This window comes from Rhinichthys klamathensis, unplaced genomic scaffold (assembly GCF_029890125.1).
Source record: "Rhinichthys klamathensis goyatoka isolate OS25496 unplaced genomic scaffold, OSU_Roscu_1.1 h1tg000132l_1, whole genome shotgun sequence".
NCBI lineage: Eukaryota > Metazoa > Chordata > Actinopteri > Cypriniformes > Leuciscidae > Rhinichthys > Rhinichthys klamathensis.
Genome location: NW_026606667.1, coordinates 2,027,345 through 2,051,015, shown reverse-complemented (window position 1 = coordinate 2,051,015; position 23,671 = coordinate 2,027,345). Strand labels below are relative to the sequence as shown.

At 38.2% G+C, this 23,671-nt stretch overlaps 1 protein-coding gene across 1 annotated transcript; it reads right to left on the bottom strand.

Annotated features, from left to right (window-relative positions):
• Nucleotides 1–11,578: 11,578 nt before the first annotated feature.
• Nucleotides 11,579–23,391, bottom strand: lhx3 (LIM homeobox 3). Its single transcript, XM_056256727.1, has 6 exons — nucleotides 22,993–23,391; nucleotides 17,550–17,721; nucleotides 16,339–16,541; nucleotides 14,577–14,728; nucleotides 13,680–13,851; nucleotides 11,579–12,020 (listed from the first exon to the last, which is right to left on the bottom strand). Exons 1-6 carry the CDS (start codon nucleotides 23,060–23,062, stop codon nucleotides 11,599–11,601), a joined length of 1,191 nt encoding a protein of 396 aa, XP_056112702.1. The 5' UTR covers nucleotides 23,063–23,391; the 3' UTR covers nucleotides 11,579–11,598.
• Between the last annotated feature and the right edge of the window lie 280 nt (nucleotides 23,392–23,671).

Genomic DNA, 23,671 nt, shown 5'->3' with positions numbered 1-23,671 from the left:
GTTACTGTAGTGTAATTACATTTCGTGATAACGCAGTAATGTAACTCATTACATTTAAAATGTATGTAATTTGATTACAGTTACTAATGTCAATAAAATTAAGTTACTTACGTTACAAATGTATTGTTAAGAAAAAATATTAAGTAAAATACATTTCTAATCACGTTTGGCGCGTGATTGCGCTTTAATGAATTACCGGAGAACGCGGCTGCTAAAATGGACGCAGACGTCTACGGGGGGCGGGGGCGGGGTAGCTTTCTTATAACGTAAAGAAAGCTAGCCGCGGTCCTTCTCTACAGATGCAGCTATCTCGTCGTCATTAAAGGCGGAAGCGGCGGCGCGCGGCGGCCGTTGTCCGTCAGTGAGTGACTCGAGTGAAGCTGGTGAAGCTGGCAGGCGCACCGGCGAGCTTTAACGGGCTGGAGAAGGCTCGGGGACCCGCTGAGTACGGCGCTTTAACGGCGCGGCACTACAGCGGGCTGGCCCGTTACCCTGACGACTCGCGGGCAGAAGGGGGGGAGGTCCACACATAGACATAATAGTCTATGGGTCCACAGAGCTCGCCCAATTAAATTACGGAAAGAACTGAGTTTCACTTTGTAGTGTATTTTTGTGTAGTTTTAATATGTTTTCAAAGTAACTTGAAAGTAAAGTAATTAGTAATCAGATTACTTTTTACATGCAGTAATCAGTAATGTAATCAAATTACAATTTTAAAGTAGTAATTGGTAATTTGTAGTGGATTACTTTTTTTGAGTAACTTACCCAACTCTGGTTAGAAGTTTATTCGCAGTAGTAAAAGTGATGACTGATTGATGCAAATCCTCTTTTTTGTGTAACACAAAACATTCATTATTGCTTTTGAGCAGTTAAATCACAGAAGGGGTACAAATTTAACTCTTAAAGCATTGTATTAATCGTCATCATCACGCCCTGCTGTAATACTAACACTGTGTTGAAATGAAGCGCTAATGAGCGTGTGCCAGGCCTGTCAGCGCAGCGCTTGCCCTCAGACCCCTCGACTCGGCTCGTGGGCGGCTCAGATCGGACCGATGCCTCATAACACACACTGTGATTTATCATCACATCCGAGCGGCAGAATCAATCAGCACCAACCGCACAAACCTACAGCTGGTGTGTTAAAAAATGACCTCCACGTACAGAAGCACAACTAAAGATTGATATTCTAATGGCATGTGTGTGTGTGTGTGGGCCGCAACAATGTGGGTATTTCACACACACACACACACACACACACACACACACACACACACACACACACACACACACACACACACACACACAGTCTTTGGCAGTGGTGAGGAATGGGCTCTTCACAACACGGCGTAATTGAAAAGTGTGGCGTCTGCAGGACCATCTGTGTCTGTGTGTGTGTGTGTGTGTGTGTGTGTGTGGGGGGGGGGGGGCAGACGGTGGCCCTCGGGGAGCTGTTAACACCTCATAGACATAAAGGGCCCCTGGGGGACCGTGGAGCGCTCAGAAGGGCCTAATGAGATCGCAGAGGCTCTGGGAAATAAATGAGCGCGATTATCAGTCTCAGTCTCTCATGCTTTTGCATCTCTGGCTCTGAAAATAACACGGTGAATAACTGTAAATGTATTAGAGAAATTAGAGAAACATCACTAGCTCTCAGTGGAAAGTTTTAACGCTGACCTTGACGAACTGACTGGATAGTGTTAGATAAAGGCCCCCTGAAATCAAAATGTAAGTTTTTTTTAGCTTTTATATGAATATGTTAGCCTGAATAAGCGGGTGTGTTCCAATACACAATATCATTTTTGATATATTTCTATAGTGTGTGCAGGACACTACAGTTCATTTATGTAAGTGAGGAGAGCAAAATAAAGTAAACTGTGACAAATTATACCCAAATATTCTTCATACAGTGACTACCTGTAAAATTTGGGATTAAAAATGATTCCTCCACTTTGAGCTGATCATGTTCTGCTGAAGTGTGTTTTCTGTAATTGCTAATGCTCTTTTTACACACACACTGAACAACATGAAGCATTGCTTGGTCACTGGTTGAGCTAAACTGGTATTATCTAATTGTGTAGTTAAATTTAACAGCTGACAGATATTCAACATAATTCATGTGTGAGAGTCTAACAGAAGGACGGACAAAACCAGTCAAACATCCACTGATTTATCATATTTATCACCATTTTCTAAACTATAGCGAATAAACTGTGATAATGTGAGAGATGTTGAAGCTGTCTGAATAAATGTTGGTTTGACTGTATAAACATTCAAAACTTACAGTCTCTCACTAAAATAGATCACAGGGTTTTATGACATCATAACATAAGTTTAGTGACGTTTAGTGAATTCTGTGTTATAAAGTCAGAATTGCGTGATATAAAGTCAGAATTGCGTGAAATAAAGTCGCAATTGTGTGAAATAAAGTCAGAATTGCGTGATATAAAGTCGCAATTGCGTGATATAAAGTCGCAATTGCGTGATATAAAGTCAGAATTGCGTGATATAAAGTCAGAATTGCGTGAAATAAAGTCGCAATTGCGTGAAATAAAGTCAAAGTTGTGAGATATAAAGTCAGAATTGCGTGATATAAAGTCAGAATTGCGTGAAATAAAGTCGCAATTGCGTGAAATAAAGTCAAAGTTGTGAGATATAAAGTCAGAATTGCGAGAAATAAAGTCGCAATTGTGAGATATAAAGTCAGAATTGCGAGATATAAAGTCAGAATTGCGTGATATAAAGTCAGAATTGCGTGAAATAAAGTCGCAATTGTGTGAAATAAAGTCAGAATTGCGAGATATAAAGTCAGAATTGCGAGATATAAAGTCAGAATTGCGAGATATAAAGTCAGAATTGCGTGATATAAAGTCAGAATTGCGTGAAATAAAGTCGCAATTGCGTGAAATAAAGTCAAAGTTGTGAGATATAAAGTCAGAATTGCGAGAAATAAAGTCGCAATTGTGAGATATAAAGTCAGAATTGCGAGATATAAAGTCAGAATTGCGTGATATAAAGTCTGAATTGCGTGAAATAAAGTCGCAATTGCGTGAAATAAAGTCAGAATTGCGTGATATAAAGTCGCAATTGCGTGATATAAAGTCAGAATTGCGTGATATAAAGTCAGAATTGGGTGAAATAAAGTCGCAATTGCGTGAAATAAAGTCAAAGTTGTGAGATATAAAGTCAGAATTGCGAGAAATAAAGTCGCAATTGTGAGATATAAAGTCAGAATTGCGAGATATAAAGTCAGAATTGCGTGATATAAAGTCAGAATTGCGTGAAATAAAGTCGCAATTGCGTGAAATAAAGTCAGAATTGCGTGATATAAAGTCGCAATTGCATAATATAAAGTCACAATTGCGTGATATAAAGTCACAATTGCGTGTTATAAAGTCAGAATTGCGTGATATAAAGTCGCAATTGCGTGATATAAAGTCAGAATTGCGTGATATAAAGTCACAATTGCGTGATATAAAGTCACAATTGCGTGATATAAAGTCACAATTGCGTGTTATAAAGTCGCAATTGCGTGATATAAAGTCGCAATTGCGTGATATAAAGTCGCAATTGCGGGAAATAAAGTCGCAATTGCGTGAAATAAAGTCAGAATTGCATGATATAAAGTCGCAATTGCGTGATATAAAGTCACAATTGCGTGATATAAAGTCACAATTGCGTGTTATAAAGTCACAATTGTGTGATATAAAGTCGCAATTGCGTGATATAAAGTCAGAATTGCGTGATATAAAGTCAGAATTGCGTGATATAAAGTCGCAATTGCGTGATATAAAGTCACAATTGCGTGATATAAAGTCAGAATTGCGTGTTGTAAAGTCAGAATTGCGAGATATAAAGTCAGAATTGCGTGATATAAAGTCAGAATTGCGTGATATAAAGTCAGAATTGTGTGATATAAAGTCAGAATTGCGTGATATAAAGTCACAATTGCGAGAAATAAACTCGCAATTCTTTTTTTTTCTCAGAATTGCAATTGCAAATGGAAGATATAAAGTCAGAATTGCATGATATAAACTCACAATTCTGAGAAAAACGTAAGTTTAGTCATGTGACACATGTTTCACCAATAGATATTGATGTTTATAGCGGTATTGTGTCTGTAATGTGCTGTTCACTTTCACACAGTTGCTAAAATATGTTACTTCACACACTCTTCATATCACAGTCCTGCAACGACGACAGAAGATTCACTTGCATCTGCTTTGTTTTACACCAAACATATAATGCTGAGTGAGAGCGGTAGTGAATGCGAGATATTCTGCTAAATGAAACTATCCTGTCAGAATAATTGTGTTATAACTGTATCATTTATTATTCCGTCTGTATCATCTCAGTGAGCTTCTGTCAGGGTTTACGCATGCGCCGTAAAGGGGAATTTAGCTTTTTCAGGCGTTTTACAAACGTTTCTCCTACGCACTGAAACGTTAACGTTATTTCCAAATGTATCCGGATGAATGTAGACGTAGCCTGAGCCAGCAGGGGATATCACTCATTACCAGAGTTAATTGATTGTTTGCTCATGAAAGCCGTTGAGTGCTGTTGTGTTTCCCAGAGGTCCACACACACCGGTCTTTAGACCCGCTCCATTAGGCCCGAATGATCCGGTGACGTGTGGGACCCTGGGGAAGCGTTACCGCCGGCACTGATTTACTCTCCACATCTGATGCCAACCCAGCTGAGAGAACCGTCCACATGTACAGTAGATCTCCTCGCTCAGCTGACTGGAATCATGGACACTAAACACTTGATTTAGCAGCAGCGGGAGTTCCTCTCTATATCAGTGTCAGTGTTTCTGAACTCCTGAAACGCCTCCATTGTAGTCTTGAGTTTCTAACAGGAACGAACACGTCACAATATTCCTCATTATAATAAATAATTAATGCGCATAATAAAGGGGCGGGGCCTGGTTGAGTTAGTTAGTAGTGTGTTAAACTGGCGGTTATGGAAAGGGCCGGGACATTTTCCAAACACACTCTACTCTGTTTTTCTGAATTAACGAGTTAATTATCTCAGAATTACCAGATAATTTTTCATGGAAAAAAATTTTTTTGCTCTGTTTTTCTGAATTAATGACTTAATTATCTCAAAATTATGAGTAACTCATTAATTCATAAAAACAGAGTGAAAAAAAAATGTTTTTCAAGAAAAATGTATCTCATAATTCTGAGATAATTAACTCGTTAATTCAGAAAAACAGAGTAGATTTTTTTTCTTCAAGTGAATGCAATACGCTTCCGTAATTTCTACCTGATTTAACCCATACAAAATAATTTAGACATTTCAATGTATTTAGATTGATTCAGTGATGGTGACTCAATACAAGTAGAGTTTTTGGTTACCATTTTTTTTTCAGTGTATAACACACCAAATAGCACAAAATGCTAAAATTGATCCAATTTGACCACGTCATATGGTTCCCATCATGGGATCGTTGCATAGAATTAGTTTTAATTAATTCATTTTAATTTAAATTGAATTTATAGCTTGTAAACATACTTGTAAACATATCAAATTTTAACAACCGTTAAACATGAAAGTATTAGTACCTTTTTGGCAATAAAGGGTTCTTTAAAATTGAGTGTACCAATTATTTATCTACCATGTTCAGATAAACAGAAATTATATTCTGCAATGGGTGAAAAAACAGGATTACACTTTATTTTAATGTGTAATTGTTAGTGTAATTATATATTTAAGTACTATAGGGTTAGGGTTTGGTTGAGGGTTAGTTGCATGTAATTATACATAATTTACTGTGGTACTATGGTGAGTACATGTAACAAGGACACTGTAAAATTAAGTGTTACCAAAAACAGAAATGTGCATTTTAAATTCTCAGCCTGCTCTTAAAGCTGAGATGTAACAGGCCACACACACACACACACACACCTCAGGAAATTCACTTTGCATCAGTGCTCCACGAATCCCCCTGTGTTAATCTGAGTGTGTGAAGGGTAATCTCTCTGCTGGTTAACTCGGGACGGTTCACACAGCCGACATCTGCCTGTGTAATCTGTGCTTTGTCATGTCTCGCTCACACACCTGTCACTGTGGCGTCTCCGGTGAGAGAAAGGAGAAAACCCGTCTTAAAACTCACGTTTGTCTGCGTAATCAGTGTGAACGACCGTTTCACTAACAAATCCACTGGTGTAAGCGGTCCTGTAAACCGACCAGAGCTCAGATTAGCTGTGCTTGCACATGTCATTGTCTCTGTGGGACGTTCTGACTCCCACAAGCCTCGAGTTACTGGGTCACAATTAAAGCTAAAGCGAATGACAGGAACCCAGTCAATCTTAATTCAGACGCCTGAGAGTTTCCAGAACAGTGAAGAGAAAGACTTCGGACGGAGTCGCTTCAGTCTGATGTAACCTTGACCAGACTGGAGGACAATTTCAATTTCGTTTGCATTGTTTACATCGGTTATGGGATGGGTTTTTCTTCTACATTTTACATGTTACATTCAAAAGTAACATTCTATAAAGTGTGGAGAATTATCAATCGGAATGTTCCCTTAACGTTTAAATAACCAATCATTTTTATTTTATTTGATAACCTAATTAACTTAAATAGCACACATTTCATTCTCCACAATGTGAAAAGTCCTTGGGAAGTTCCTTTCTTAAAAGTTTGTAATAAAATGGATGTAAAAAAAACAATAGCATTACATATTGTTCTCTTTTGTATGGAAGCTTGTTTCCACCACAGAATAAAAAACGAAAAAAGGTAATTGCTACTTTTTTTTAATCTCACAATTCAGACTTTTTCTCAGAATTGTGTGACATAAAGTCGCAATTGTGTGTTATAAAGTCAGAATTGTGAGATATAAACTCGCAATTCTTTCTTTTTTCTCAGAATTGCAACTTTATAACATGCAATTGGAAGATATAAAGTCATAATTGCATGATATAAACTCACAATTCTGAGAAAAAGTATTTTTCCCCCTTAGAATTGGACTTTATAACTTGCAATTGCGAGTTTATATCATAAAATGTTGCAATTATCTTTTAAAATGTTTTATTCTGTGGCGGAAACAAGCTTTCCATAGTTTTGCCACTTCTCAACAAAGACAGTATGCCTTTTTTTTAACAGTAATGCCACAAAACGATGAGCAAAATATGCACCTTATGGTGTGTTCATTGGAAATCAAAACCACGTCCTCAACAGCTGAAATGTGTTCTGTAACCTCAACCAACACACTAAGTAAGTAGCGTCTAAATTGTATAGACAACATTCACAATTTGCCTATTTCTAACATGAGCAACACCAATGAACAAGAAGTCCAAGCTCACACACACACACACACACACACACACACACACACACACACACACACACACACACCTACACACACACCTACTGTAATTATTTGGAGTCCCTCAGCACGAACTACATCATTATGCATTAGAGCCTGTTCACACCAACATGAGCATTCATGGCGTCAATGCGACGAATTGTTTTGGTTTTCCATCGCACTTTCTGCGAAGAAAACTGGTCAACCAATAAGAGTCGCTGTTTTGGTCACGTGCCCAGAGCCGCTGCTGTTACATAAAACTAGACTTGCACGTTTATGAACAGATTGTTTTGCATGACCCTGCTCTCTTGCCTCTGTACTCTTGCGGTATTGTTTGATAAACACCACAGTGAACACAAAAATCTGAACGCCATTGGAAAACATGTAAATACCGTTTAGTAAGGGAAAGTCCCAAATGCTTTGTGTAGTGGGCCATTTCTCCTTTTCTTTTAGCGCCACCTACTGTAATAGCGTGCATTTGCGTTTTCACGAATTCATCCATCGTCTGCCGTTTTTTACGCATTGGTATGAATCAACAGATACATTTCTTGCAAAAAATGGACCGAATTGTGTGCAGAACATTTGTGTTGCTGTTAACAGGCCTATATGCAAAAAAACATCTTTGTAAAATATAAAATGATTTGAAACACCATACAATTAAAAAAAACATTATATTATGTTAAATGTACATTATGTAACTTTTGGTCTTCTAGCGGTTAAAAACAAAACTGCATTTTGCGAAGAACATTGTTTTAATTGTGCTTCGGCTCTGTGTGGATGAAAATGGTTCTTTCTCATAACTAAATTATAATAACTAAAGAGAGAGATTATCCTTCTGCTCATAAAACATTTACTACTAGGCTTAAGAGATATAACCAGTTTAGATGGAAAGGATCACACACACACACACGCATACCGGGATAGAAAAACATGTAGGCTATACCTGTACACACACACACACACACACACACACCTGCCACTCCCACACCAGACATGCGGCAAAGCAGTCATGAGCAACTTTTCTCTATTTACGGATGTGACGAAACACACAAGGGCGAGTGACGTTACGCAATTTCCCGCCAAAACCATCCCGTCAATAGCCTATTGAAGAAAAGAAAGTTACATACTGTACTTTTAAATATTTCACCAGCCTCCAACACTTTTAAAAGGGTCTTAGCTGCAAAGATCATGTCATGTAGAATTTATGGCTGTTGGAGAATTTTCCAGATGGCAGTTTACAAGTCGCATAATTCCGGTAACTTCCATCAAGATTACCAGACATAAGGAATATCTAGTTAAGAATATCTAATATAAACTCTTGAGTTCGACATGGAGGCATAACTATCTGGTGTAATAGAAGATGCATTAGGACCTTCTAAGCCCATTTCCACCACATAATAAAACTGGAAAATCTTAAGTATGAACTAAAAATCATAATCAGACATAAAAAGTAGAAATTTTTGACATAATAAATCTTGACTTTTTATTTCTGATTATGATTTTTATGTCATACTTAAGATTTTCCAAAGCATGTTTGTTTAGAAAATCATAATCAAACATAAAAAGTCAAAATTATTAAATATCTAGGCTACTTTTTATTACTGATTATGATTTTTTTATTACCGATTATGATTTTAAAAGTCTTGACTTTTAATGCCTGATTATGATTTGTATGTCATACTTTATATTTTTTATTATGTGGTGGAACTGGGCTTAGAAGGTCCTAATGCAACATTTCTATTACAAAGGAAAGTTATGTCCATATGATTATGATTTAAAAATCATAATCAGACATAAAAAGCCAAAATGATGACATAAGTCGACGTTTTTTTGTCCAATTATTTTTTTATTATTATAAATCTTATATATTATGTAGACATATAAAAAGTCAAAATGAAGACATACAAAGTAGAAATTTTGACATAGCCTACTAAGTCTTGACTTTTTATGTCATACACCTAATTATGAGCTACATAACAGTCACGATTATGACATTAAAAATCCACGATTATGAGATAAAAGTCTAAATTGTGACTTTTTTTTCTTATGTGGCGTAAAATATGCGTCCATAAATTGCCGTTGTTAGGGTAGGGGTGCACATAAATTGCCGTTGTTAGGGTAGGGGTGCACATAAATTGCCGTTGTTAGGGTAGGGGTGCACATAAATTGCCGTTGTTAGGGTAGGGGTGCATTAGTTACACCGTCATTTTAAATATAAGACACACAGCCACTCACAAAACAGCAGCTATATTTCATCTGTGCAACAGAATCAAACTTTAAAGTAGTAAACAGACTGAACCCTGGCGTGCTAATGGATTGAATATTTCTGTCCGGTCGGGGCAAACACGCTTATCTCCAGATCTCCGTGTCGCAGTGCCGATCCGCATCGAGTTTCTCGGCTAAAGAGGCGTTGAACTCTTGATACGCATTTGGTCACAAGCCAGACCGGCGATTCGCAGACTCAGCCAGATCCGGGTCCATTATCTGTGCCCTGATATAAGATCAATGTGATTAATCTCGGAAAAAAAGAAATAAATATCCAAGCTCGTTCTAACCCTCTCGATGCCAAACGAGCCACTGGAGAGACTGGGATCAAATGGCGGCTGCGTCTTTAACAATGCGCGGCTATAAACAGCACAGAAATCTGCATCCTTTTAGCAAATTAAGGAATAAAAAACAAAAAAACACGAGCCAACAGTGTTAAAGATCTCTGCCAGGAAGCGATGGCTGTTTGAGGATTTCACTGACAAATTTATTAAATCACTTAACCATCATCAGAGAGAATAAATAAGACATAAAACATTTTTTTTCCACATAACACATACAAGGACGATTCCAACTGAGTGAAAGGAACGAGACACGTCCGAAAACACACAAATGCATAGAGGTACTTCTACTCAATAGAAAGAGACAACAACTACAACTTGTCTATCCCTGTTGTGAAACATACAAAGTCCTAATGTCTCCGTGATCATATTGTCCGAAGGGGGGTTGTATAAAAATAAAGACTCCACATTGATAAAATGTTATATATTGTACATAGACATTTGGCAATGACCAAAACTGGTGATATCACATTTATACACATCAGTAACAGCAATGATGGAGGATGACTGGTGGAAATTTCAGACGAGCATCTTCTTTCTTGGTCTACAATACGTAAACTGACTTGAATTCTTATTTGGAGAGAAGATAATAAAAATGCTGTAAGATAAAAAGTTATGGTCGTCTAACTATGATAGCATCCACATCAAGGCATGATATCGTTCTGTTTAATTCTGTCTCTGTCACTTTAAATTCTCAGGCTGGATTCTGATTGGCTATCGATGTTTTTATGGTTCATCAGCTGGAAAAAAAACACAAGATATCATTTCTCTGTGCCGTTATCGTCCCAGACAGCAACATAGTGTCGGCCCAGATCCGGTACACGTGGATTCCACACGGCCCAGATGTGGGCCGGATCTGGGCCGACACTATATCGCTGTCCGGGATAGTTTTGGTGTGGATTCTGCTGTTCTTTTAAATTTAGATCGATTTTTAGACCTATATCTTTATCGTTGTGTGGATGTGCCTTTAGTGTGATAAAAGCTTCTCACACTGTCCTTGTAGAACCAAACAGAAGTCCTCGTCGAGACTCGAGTCTCCATCGCTAACCAATTTCCAAATGTCCAACTCTACAGAATAATAGAGATGGTTCAAGGTTCGGCATCCACATAGAAATTCCCGTCTCTTTCCAAATGTGCATCAGATGATCCACTTCATCCAACCAGGACGCCGGGCTGGCGGCGAAGTCCGGATATCGGCATGATATCGTTTGGTTTATTTCTGTCTCTGCCACTTTAAATTCTCAGGCTGGATTCTGATTGGCTGTCGATGTTTTTATGGTTCATCAGCTGGAAAAAAATATCACTCTGAAAGTGATTCCAACTCTGTGCCGTTATTGTCCCAGACAGCAATATAGTGTCGGCCCAGATCCGGCCCACACGTGGATTCCACACGGCCCAGATGTGGGCCGGATCTGGGCCGACACTGTATTGCTGTCTGGGATAGTTCTGGTTCTGCTATTCTTTTATATTTTTAAACGGATTTTTACACCTATATCTTTATCGTTGTGTGAATGTGTAAAAGCTCCTCACACTGTCGTGTCCTTGTAGAACCAAACAGAAGTCCTCGTCGAGACTCGAGTCTCCATCGCTAACCATTTTCCAAATGTCCAACTCTACAGAATAATAGAGATGGTTCAAGGTTCGGCATCCACTGAGTAATTCCAGTCGCTTTCCAAATGTGCATCAGAATTGCGCGTGATCCACTTCATCCAACCAGGACGCCGGGCTCGCGGGGAAATCCGGATAGCCGCCGCTGCTCCCCGTGGACAGATCCGAGCTCGGCCCGTTTCCCCCGGCCATCATTCGGCTCATGTTCTGGGCCGGGTTCTGAGACACCATGGGCAGGCCGGACTCCGGGAACACCAGGCCGGAGATGAGCGGCGGGTGTCTGGGAAGAGCCTGGAGCGAGCCGGGAGACTGCGGGAGGCTGTAGGGGCTGCTGGCCTGGAGGTCGTGGTACTGGTCCTGCGAGGGGATGATGTTGGTGCCGTGATCCAGTGGGAACGGTGGATGAGATCCGCCTTGCCGACTCAGAGCCGGAGAGCTCTCGCTCAGACTGCTGTAAATGCTGTTGGAGTGTCCCAGATCCGACATGGGCGGCTCGTCTGCGAGGAGAAACAGAAGTGAGCGATGGATTATGCGTTTGTCAGCAGAAAAGGTTAAAAAACAGCTTATAATCATATTAAATTATGTTTTTTTTTCTAAATGTATAAATGCGATGGATATTAGCAGTTTTTAATCACAATAAAAATGATAGAAATAAAAGTGAGCGATGGACAGTGTCGGGGTAAAACATTACAAGTAACTTAAGTTATGTAATCGGATTACTTTTTTCAAGTAACTAGTAAAGTAACGCATTACTTTTAAATTTACAACAGAGTTGCTTTGTTCGTTTGTTGTTTAAATAACCAGTTAAACATGAAAGCATTATCCAGTCATTTAAGACATTTCTCCTTATAGAACCTTTTTGACATAAAGTGTTTATTAAAGTGGTGTAAATCCAGCGTTTAATGTTGTTTATGTGTCTATATGGTGTTTTTAATACGCTTTAACACACACCATGTGTAAGTTCATAAGTCGACAGCATTGCTGAGTATTTCCTCCTTAAAACTGCAGTGAACCAAAGACAGTCTCAAAAACACGGTTTGAAATCGCTGGTGTTTCTGACGTCACAAACGACCTTGTAACCAATCAGATCAACGTGTAATCGTCAACCAGTGGATCTCTGAGCTGAGTGAGTGAGTGGAGGCGGGGCTCATTTGCATATTCATAGAGCCGCGAATACTAAATGAGGCGAGGGTGTCGAGTTACAGTCAAGATATTTTATGTCAAGGATAAAACTTTTAAATATGTCATTTTGGTGATCAAAGATGAATTTTAAGGGATATTGACTACAGGGGGACTTTAATGTTGAGTCTAGAAGGCTTTATAAAGAACACCATTGAACCTTTTCTTCTGACACACCTTTTTTCCCCAATCAAATATTTTAGTAATCATCATAAATACGGTTTCATTGGAAATCTTAAACACTCAAAATTCACAATGTGTTCAAATTGAACATTGCGTTGGCATGAAAACGGTTATAAGCGGATTCATTTCTATGTAATCAACTTCAAATTTGGAACACTACTTGGTTTGACATATGGCATAATATTTTTTATTTAGCAATTGTAGAGGCATTTTTTTTGTCAAATATATATTTTGTATAAAATAAAGGTAACATGAACTAACAATGAATTCTACAGCATTTATTAATTAAGTCAATGTTAATCTCAAACATTTATTAATGCATTATTAAAATCAAAAGTTGTATGTAACATTATTTAATGCATGCACTTGGAACTAACTTGAACACTTATATTCACTAACATTAATAAACGCTGTTCATGTTAGTTAATGCACTAACAAATGCTGTCACATCTTAAATAATCTGCTGAGTGTCTGCTTTAAAAAGAGACCAATAGGTCTGTTTTCCAAAAAAATCTTGAATTACAACCATTCAAGTTGAGATCTGAGCTCAAAAAGGGGCGACAGTTAAAGAAATATTAATGATGCAACAATAAAAATACTTTGCTATTTGTAATGGACCCCAGAATTATGAGCAAAAATGAAATGGTGAGAGATGATGATGTATGATCTCACTTTTCCCATTCATTTTCCAAATAGGCTTTTCAGAAAATGATTCAATAAACAGTTCTTGACTAAAAGAAACTGCTGAACTTTGCACCGCTGGACTGGAGTCACTGATGCATGCCAGTGTTCACCTGTGAAGGAGACCTCGGCGTCGCTGTCCATGCCCTCCTCCTGAGTGCTGTCTTTATCAGATTTGGAGCCTCCCCGGGACCTCTTCATGTTTCTGAAGTACTGACCCCATCTCTGTCTTCCTGCGTCTTTCTTCAGTCTTTTCTCCTTTGCTCTTCTGTTTTGAAACCAGACCTGTGCAGAAACATGGGTTAGTTCTCACAGCATCCCAACTGGACCTTACAAACATCCTGACCTGAGTCTTAAAATTACTCCTGTTGGGTTTTGACAGCTAACACAGAACTAAAACTTATTTTGTTTTGTTTATTTTTAGTTATATATTTTTTTATGTTTATTTATAATTTTGTATTATTTCTTTTTCTTCATATAATTAAGATCAACACTGGTACAAGATATGATGACATACTACTGCATAAATATGCACACAATAATCAAAACAGGAAAGCGCTAAAGCGATCATGTGACACGTGGCGGATTGGTGAATTATGTCGCGATTCAGTGTCTAAAAGTAAAATATTCTACATGAAATAATAGTTAAGCATAAGTGCACGAAGCACTTTAAAAATAGTGTATAATAGCCAGGGAATAAGAGCCTACTTGATTGCATGAAATAACAAATAAACGTTATAATGACACGTAAGAATTTTTTTTCAGTGAATAATTGCGTAAATAAATGCCTAATGCATGATAGCTGAATGAATGAAATAGTATAATGATGTAGCTGTGCGCTATGCAACATTTGTCAGTAAATCTAATCATCAGCTAACCTAAAAAAATGTGCTTCGTTTTGATAACATAACTGGGTTTACAATAATATCACGGAAAGGCTATAGAAGTGCATGTTCACGGGCTATAGTTGTGTGTTATGCATGTGGAAGTGTGTGAGAGTGTCAGTGTACCTGCACCACCCGCATGTCGAGGCCGGTCTCCGACGACAGCTGCTCCCGCACGTGTCTCGCGGGCTTCGGGGAGTTGTTGTACGCGTTCTTCAGCGTCTCCAGCTGCTTCGCGGTGATCGTGGTGCGGGGCCGCTTCGCAGTCGAGTCCGCCTCTGGGGTGGGGACAATCATTGAGGGATTAAAAAAGGAATATATTTCATTGCATTTTATGACGGCATTACTATTTAAGGTGCAACACGCTTTTTAAATTATGACGATGCTACTGTATTCTATTCTGTTTTGTGAGGTAACAAGGGTAAATGTATTTAATATAATATATACGTTTAAAAATACAAAATCATCATTATTATAGGTTGCACGAACAAAAGTCAAGTCCAAATATAGATCCTTAAATAATTGCACAGCATCATCACTTTTATATTCTATTCTATTCTATTCTGTTCTATTCTATTCTATTCTGTTTTGAGAGGTATCAAGGGTAAAATGTATTTCATATAATATATCAAATACAAAATCATCATTACAAATGTCAAGTCCACATAGATAAATGCACTTAATTGCAGCAAATAAAATAATTACACATCGCCACTTTTTACATTCTATTGTATTCTATTCTAATCGGAAGGTTGGCGAAGTGAAGGCATTGAACATTTAGAATGCAGTTTTGTAATGTAAGTTTATGTGCTGTATGAATGACACTCAAGGGTCTCTTTCTCTTCCAGACATCATTCCTCAATAATTCACAACCAACCTCGCGTCTCTCTAATGGAATAAATGTGATTTAAAATATTATAGATTTTAATTTAACGAAACAAATGCATTTCTTATTAGACACTAATTTATGTTTCTATTTCGAGATACATTCAATTCAATTCAGTTCAATTCAATTCAATTCAATTCAATTCAATTCCATTTAACACTCTTAAAAATGTTATTTATTGGCATCTTTATTTCCATTAAGAACATTTTTCATCGCACAAAGGGGTTTTCATATAGAGGGGAAAGAAATTCAGATTCAGATGATTAAAATGTAATTCGAATTATAAAAATGTTTTTTGTTTTTTTAACTGTGTATTGAAAGGTTGTTCTTGGGTAGGGAACGCAGGATGCTTCTTCTGTGTCAATACTCAAACCCCTGTATTGAACGTTCAGGGTGTAAGTTCATCTTCTCAATGGAGACACTAACTCCTTTCCAGACTCTATTTCCGAATAAATCCCCACGTCGTCCGATTGGTCTAGAATTAAAGCGCTGAATCTGTCTGAAAACTGCGCCGAATGCAGATCGCGTCCGTCTGGCTCATGTGTGTGTGTGTGTGTGTGTGTGTGTGTGTGTGTGTGTTCGGCTCGCACTATAACGCTTCTGTTGGCACTTATCGATCCGGAGGCCGGCGGGTTCGCAATTACCCGAGCGGGTCAGATGTTTATGGACGAGCGCACGACCAGCAAGATTAAGTTCAGAGTTAAAAGCAGCCAGTCAATGCGAGACCATTGAATGCAAGAAGTAAAACAATTAAGACTTAGAGAACTGTGCTTGCTCAAACAAAACCTCCCTGCTGAATCAACACGAGCTCATGCAAATGCGAATTGTATGTATCGTGCATTTAAATACGCAAAAATTAGTTTTTACGTGCATATGACACGCACTTTATGCGTACGTACTCCACACCACTAATCCTACCCAAGGGTTTTTATTTTGCGTGTAAATTGCACGATAAATACAAATCGTGCTATATAGATACGCACTATTTTGCGCGTGATGTACCTCTCTGTTTGGCGGTCTCGTAATCGGCTTTGCACACCAGTCGACTGTCCTCCATCAGGTAGTACTCATCACCTGTGGCCAGCTGCCTCTTACACACCACACACGCGAAGCAGTGCAGGTGATACACGAAGTCCTGCGCCCTGCGGACCACCTGCGTCGGGGGGATGCCCTGCTGGCACGCGGAACACTTGGTGCCGAACCTCCTGCGTGCACACACAGACACACACACACACACACACACACACACACACACACACACACACACACACACACACACACACACACACACACACACACACACACACACACACACACACACACACACACACACACACACACACACACAGATCAGACCCCATCAGAACATGATGATGAAGAACTCACTCGTACGAATTCTAATATATAAGTTTAAAAATACAAAATGGTAAATGGTAAATGGACTGCATTTATATAGCGCTTTCACAGACCCAATGGCCACCAAAGCGCTTTACAATCATTAAAAAGCATCATTATTATAGGTTACATGAACAAAAGCATCATTATTATAGGTTACATGAACAAAAGTCATATCCAAATAGATCCTAAAATAATTGCACAGCATCACCTCATTTTCTATTCTATTCTATTCTATTCTATTCTATTCTATTCTATTCTATTCTATTTTATTTTATTTTAGTCTATTCTATTTTTTTCTGTTCTGTATTCCATTCTGTATTCTATTCTATTCTATTCTACTCTACACTATTATATTCTATTCTACACTTTAAAAGGTTCTTTATTGCCATCTTTGTTCCTATTAAGAACATTTTTCCATTGCACAAAAGGCTTTTGGGAAAAAAAATATTTAGATTTTTAAAATGTAATAATTCGTACCATAAAAAAATGGCTATTTTAAGATTTTTTCTAGGGTGCATGGAAACCCGCGAAACCCCCCAAGTGGAACCTTTATTTTTAAAATTCTACTATGTTCTATTATGCTGTTTTTTGAGAGTTATCAAGCGTAAATGTATTTAATATAATATATAAAATACAAAATCATGATTATTAGGCTATAGCTTGCACGAACAAGTCAAGTCCAAATAGATAACTGCACTTTATTGCACCAAATAAAATAATTGCACGGCATCAGCACTTTTACATTCTATTGTACTATAATCGTAAGGTTGGTGAAGCGCAGGCGTTGCTGATGAAGATGAAGATGAAGAACTCACTTGAAGAAGTCTTCTTTGCAGTACACGCTGTCTCCTCGACTGAAGCACTTCTCGGCCAGCTGAGACTGGCAGTCGCTGCACTTCAGGCACTTGCTGTGCCAGTGGCGATCTAGAACCTTCAGGATGAAGCGATCCCCGATGTGCTGGTTACAGCCCGCGCAAACGGGAACATCTGGAGAACAACACGAACACAGCGCGGTGTCAAATACTGGGAGGAAATCCCGGAAAACAGTATTATTCTAGTGCTAGGCCTACTTAAATAACAGGGTTTGTCGATTTAAAAAAAAAAAAAGCATTTAGAAGATCAATTAGCGCGCTATATATACTATATATGGATGGGGAAACCCGTAATGGTTCTTCTGCGAAACCCGAACCTTTATTTTTAAATGTCTATTCTTTTGTATTCTATTCTATTCTATTCTATTCTATTCTATTCTATTCTATTATGTACAATTCTATTCTATTCTATTATGCTATTAAATTCTATTCTATTCTACTCTATTCTAAACTAAATTTAAAAAGGTTCTTTATGGCCATCTTTGTTTCCATTAAGAACATTTTTTCATTGCACAAAAGGCTTTTATATGTATGGGGGGGCATTTCCCCCCCCCCCCCCCCCCCCCCCCCCCCCATATTATTAATGCAATAATTCGTACCAAAATGGTTATTTTAAGAATTATGTTTGGAAAAGTGTTTCTAGGGTGCACGGAAACCCCAGAAAACCCCCAAATGAAATTTTATTCTATTTTATTTTATTTAATTCTATTTAATTCTATTCTATTCTACACTTAAAAATGTTCTTTATTAGCATGTTTGTTTCCATTAAGAATATTTTTCCATTGCACAAAAAGCTTTAATAGTGGGGAATTTTTTTTTCAGAATATTAAAATGTAATAATTCGTACCATAAAAAAAAATTATTGTAAGAACTGTGTTTTGAAATTATTCTTTGCGTAAAAATCCACAGATGGAACCTTTCTTTTTAAATGCCTGTTCTATTCTATTCTATTCTATTCTATTCTATTCTATTCTATTCTGTAAACACTTAAACCCCTGTACTGAACGTTTAGGATGAACATATCCAGTGGTGTTCAGTGTAAGTTCATCTTCTCAACGGATGACACTAACTCCTTTCCAGACTCTATTTCCGAATAAATCACGACCTGAATTGTCTAGAATTAAAGCGCTGAATCTGTCTGAATACAGATTGTGTTGGTCCTTCTGGACAGTATTATTGCCCTGGCCGAAAAATAAGTCACACTAGTCACGTGCACTGTTGCTTTGATAAAGATGCGCATTTCATTTGTTTGTTAGTGTTGTTTTATTTACTCATATAATACCCGGTAATCTCATAATCACATCATCATGTGTGTCTTCTTGTTCATTACAAGTGAACCATATCGAGCTCTGCTTTCAGTGAAACAACAACCCGATAATATTCACAACACGATAATATTGCGCCTTCTGTTTCTATATGCATGAATCAAGCCCTGCTTACTGAACAATTATTACAACTATGTCTAATATCAAAAGAGCACCAAAACATCAAAGAACGAAAAGATGACAAGAAATTTCTGGAATTCAACGATACGAAATAAAAATAATTCCAGCGTTATAGATTTTTTTTTTTAATATTAGGCCTATTATTATTATTATTACTAAATAAAATAAAGTGTTAAATGTAAAATAATAGTTTATAACAAAACTGTATTATTATTATTATTATTAGCACTATCCTCATTATCGTTAATATTATTTTAAATGAATAGTAATACGATATAGACTGTATTAATTGTATTATTATTATACCGTATTACAGCATGTCTCAGTCTCGTGATAAATCAACTCGATGTTTATTACAGTAATCATTCTGCAACTGAGAACACGTTCACTTTATGTTGATTCAATAAGTGTTTATGATGTCAATCCAAACTTGTGTTAAAAAAGCAACAACATTTGCATTGCACAGGTGCATAAAGCACATCAAATAAAAACAACTTGAATAAATATTTAAATATTATTAATAATAATAATCGTTGCTGTTGTTGTTGTTATCTTCAAAACATCAATTTTCATTAGCTCATACTGATAATATGATGGTAAATTTCGCAAAAAAATTGATAAACACATATTTTATTAAATATTTTCACTGTATCGTCACTGTCAAATCCAGCTGAACATGTCACGATATCCCCATCCTCTATATACAGTATCACTCAACTCGAGATAGGGCCTACTGGTTTGCTATAACAATTAAATAAACAAGGCCATCGCGTTCCGCCCTGACATCACCAGACACGTCATCAACAGGTGCACGAGCATCAATTATTCAATCAAGCAACATCTCTAATGATTAGTCTATAATAAAGGACAGAAATCTCCGCTTCTGAAACGGTTTCTGCAAACCTGTCATTATTTCTCATCATTCATATTCAAACACACAACTGAGAACAAACCAAACACTGATTTTGCGTCTTAATATCGCTCGTGCGCGTGAGATTTGTTGAAGCAGACATATGTTGTTTTGAGCCGCTGTTTCAGATTTAATCCTCCGACACACAATCATTTAATCCGAGCATTAGAGCCGCGCGAGAAGCGTTACAGGAGAGATGTGAAATTACGCAGAAAAGATTGCGCTTAAATCAGATATCGGCTGTAATTACCCACATCTATTAAAGTTAAACACACACGGAGTATCAAAGCTGCGATGTTAATACTTTCAGAAAACTGCCAAACTCAAAATCATAAAAAGGTTTGTACCTTTCCGCAACTCCTGCTGTGTGTGTGTGAGTAAAGCCAAGAGCATCTCCGGCGAATCCCGAGCCGTGTTCGGATCCGTTCTCATTATCCCGATGAAGGGCGACTAAATGCGTGCGATAATAATCTGAGAGTTACACATGCAAATCAGAACTGCATGAAGAAGAGGAATAAACGCGCGTGCCAGAGACAGATGCGTCGCGCGCTCCATGTGTTTCTGCGCCCTGTGGCTTTTGACGCGCGACAGAAACGCCGCCCCGTTCCTCTGATGACCATCACCTGGACAAATCCACAATCCAGAGGCAACACCGGCTTTCTTCGCTGAACAGCGTCCACATAATACTTCATGATGCGTATAATCCTTCTTTTGCGCGCGCGACGCGTAGAAATCCGCACGTGTTTATTCCCAAACCGAATTATGCATTCAACTATTCACATGATGAGCAGCGATTCGAGTTTTTCCCCGCACAAAAACATCCGACAAATCTCCATGTTCAAAATACTCATTGTAAACCAAAGCTGCAATTAATGCAGAAGCGCGCGACACATGAAACCCGCACAGTTGTATTCCCAAACCAAACTATATGCCATAAATGTGTCGTATGATGCATTCAACTATTACATGATGAGCAACGATTAGAGTGTTTCCCCACACACAAACATGTGTGTGTGTCCATCTGACGAATCTCCATCTCCATAGACCCGAGCTGTTCAAAATACCATCAGAACCGCTGCAATTAATGCAGAAGCGCGCGACACATTCCTAATGCACCCAATGAGGACATGCATTCATAGATGTTGTACCTCCATTCACTTAAAAACGGTGCATTTCATCAGTCTCTGAATTACTTTCGACAGACAGACATTTTCTTCAAATAATAACACACATTATACGGTGACATTCAGGTTATTTAAATCAAGCCATTTCCATGCATTATTTTTATACTAAAAGCGGACAATATATTTGGACACCGACTTTAGTAAATACTAAATACACGTAATAAATGCAAAATGCAAATGCAAAACGAATTAATTATTAGAGTGACCATTCACTTGAAATGAATCCGGCCTGTAATTTGTCGCAATGCTTTTACTTCTTCAGAGCGATGAATGCGTTGTAACTTTTAAATCCAGATCGTTCAATTTTTCCTACATTGATTCGAATCGGACAACTGTTTGCTTGAGGAAAGAAAAGACAGTAGTGTGAAATGCTGATCGAGCTGATCAACATCCAGATGAATTTTATCGACACTGATCTGCTGTGCCTTGGGAAATCAGCGTTAGTGCCACATGATAAACTCAAAATCAATGCCACATTTGCAGGGTTTTCTGACGGCGTGAAGCACGTGTGGCCGGGTGAAAGTGCCGCAATGTTCCTCCTTTACTTTCAGCTTCATCATTTTTATGTCATGTTGACCTGTTCACCTTTGATGGAGCAAAATCTGGCGGGGAAAAGCGCGTTTTTGGCCACGTCATTTCATTTCGAATTTCGAATTTATTTTTTAAAACGGTTAAAATATTTTGCTCGTTTTTGCGAGTAACACAATGAACAACTTGTAGTATTTAAGCCACATGTTGTTAGTAATTAATAATTATGCACATTTAAAACACTACGATTGTCAAATATGAAAGAAAACCTCGCGATGTGAGGATATTCGCGTCTCGAAGCCCGTTCAGAAAACACACACATATAGTGTTTAATGTAGTTCTAGAGCAGGTGTGTGTGTGTGGTTCAGGTGCTGCACCTGTTGAACGGAACCCGATACCTGTTGGGCTTTTAAAGTGCGCGTGGACGAGCCTCGGTCCACTCGTGGGTCTCTCATGGCAACGGTGACGGCACGCGCTTCACATCTGTTCCGCGCGCTAACAATGTTGCTCATTACATATTCATACGGCATCCGACAGACGGGCGTTTAGAGAGAAAAAACACAACTTTGGAAAGTTAAAAAAGATTATCATCATAATCAATTATAAAGTGTTTGGTGTGTAATTATTAGCTCCTCAGATGCTGTTTTCAGGGTTGTTAATTAAAAGCATTTAAAGAAATGTCAAGAGAGAGGAAAGAAAGGTTCGTTATTGGCATATGTGGTTCCATTAAGAATCCAATGCACGGTTCTATGGAATTTTAAAATGTTTTTTTTTTCTTTACACTAAGAAACCATTGTTAATGGAAGCCGATTGTAAATATTAGCTCTTCAGATCATGGTTTCTTGTTAAAAGCACAAATACATTTGAAAGAAATGTCAGTAATAAATAAGAAAAAAAGAAAGAAAAGGTTCGTTATTGGCATCTGTGGTTCTTTATAGTGGAAAAACGTTCTTTAGATTTTTAAAATGTTCTTTACACTTAGAACACACTGTTAATGGGAACCAAACGGGTCTTCAAGCATCGCTGCGTAAAAACCCTTTATTTTTTAAAAGCGCACATAATGACATCAGGCTGTAATTGTTAAGTTAGTTATTAAAATTGAGTTATTAATAGTGTTTTTGAAAACATGAACATTTCTAAACAATGTCCACTCAAACAGGCCATCGGTGCCGCGTAATGAAACACGTTACACAAGCGCGCTGATATTTCTGGGCTGATTGTTGCTCTTGTGTTTGATTGACAGTCACAGATCTGTGTATCATTCTATAAACACATTCCCTGTTGAGGCGCGCAAAGGAAATAAAGCATAGCTCTCTTACCTTGACCCGAGCTGTATCTGCTGTAATTTCCAGCATTTTGACAACTTGATCCCGGATGTTCTAACAACATTCTGACACAGATTAAAATACGCGAATGGTTCAGAAAACAAAATAAATAAAAAAAACGAATATGAGTGGGAGAAAAAAGAAAAAGAAAAAAGAAGAGCGGTCAAAATGCCCAGCAAAATTATTCATAAAAAAAACGCCACGGGCTCCGCGGTGTTTCGGTTCGCTCTACAACTTCTCAAATGTCTCGATTGAATCGTCGTGTTGTTCTGGAGTCTGGAAGAGGAGGAGGAGGAGGAGGAGGAGGAATCCTGGTGACCTGCGCTGCTTTAGCATCACAAAAGAGCCGGAGCTCTGCGTGTGTGTGTGTGTGTGTGTGTTTATGTGTCTCTGTCCGCGGTGCTGAAGGAGTTCCTGGAGGCGTGAACACAACACACACACCGAGCAGCAGCAGCAGCAGCCACACACGCGCGCGCGCACACACACACACGCACACACAAACACACACACACCGCGTCCCCGAACCCAACGCTCCTCCCGCGCGTCTCAAACGGCGCGTGTCCATCTGACAGACGAGAGACTGACTAACAACTTCTGTTTCCTATCTATCTATCTATCTATCTATCTATCTATCTATCTATCTATCTATCTATCTATCTATCTATCTATCTAT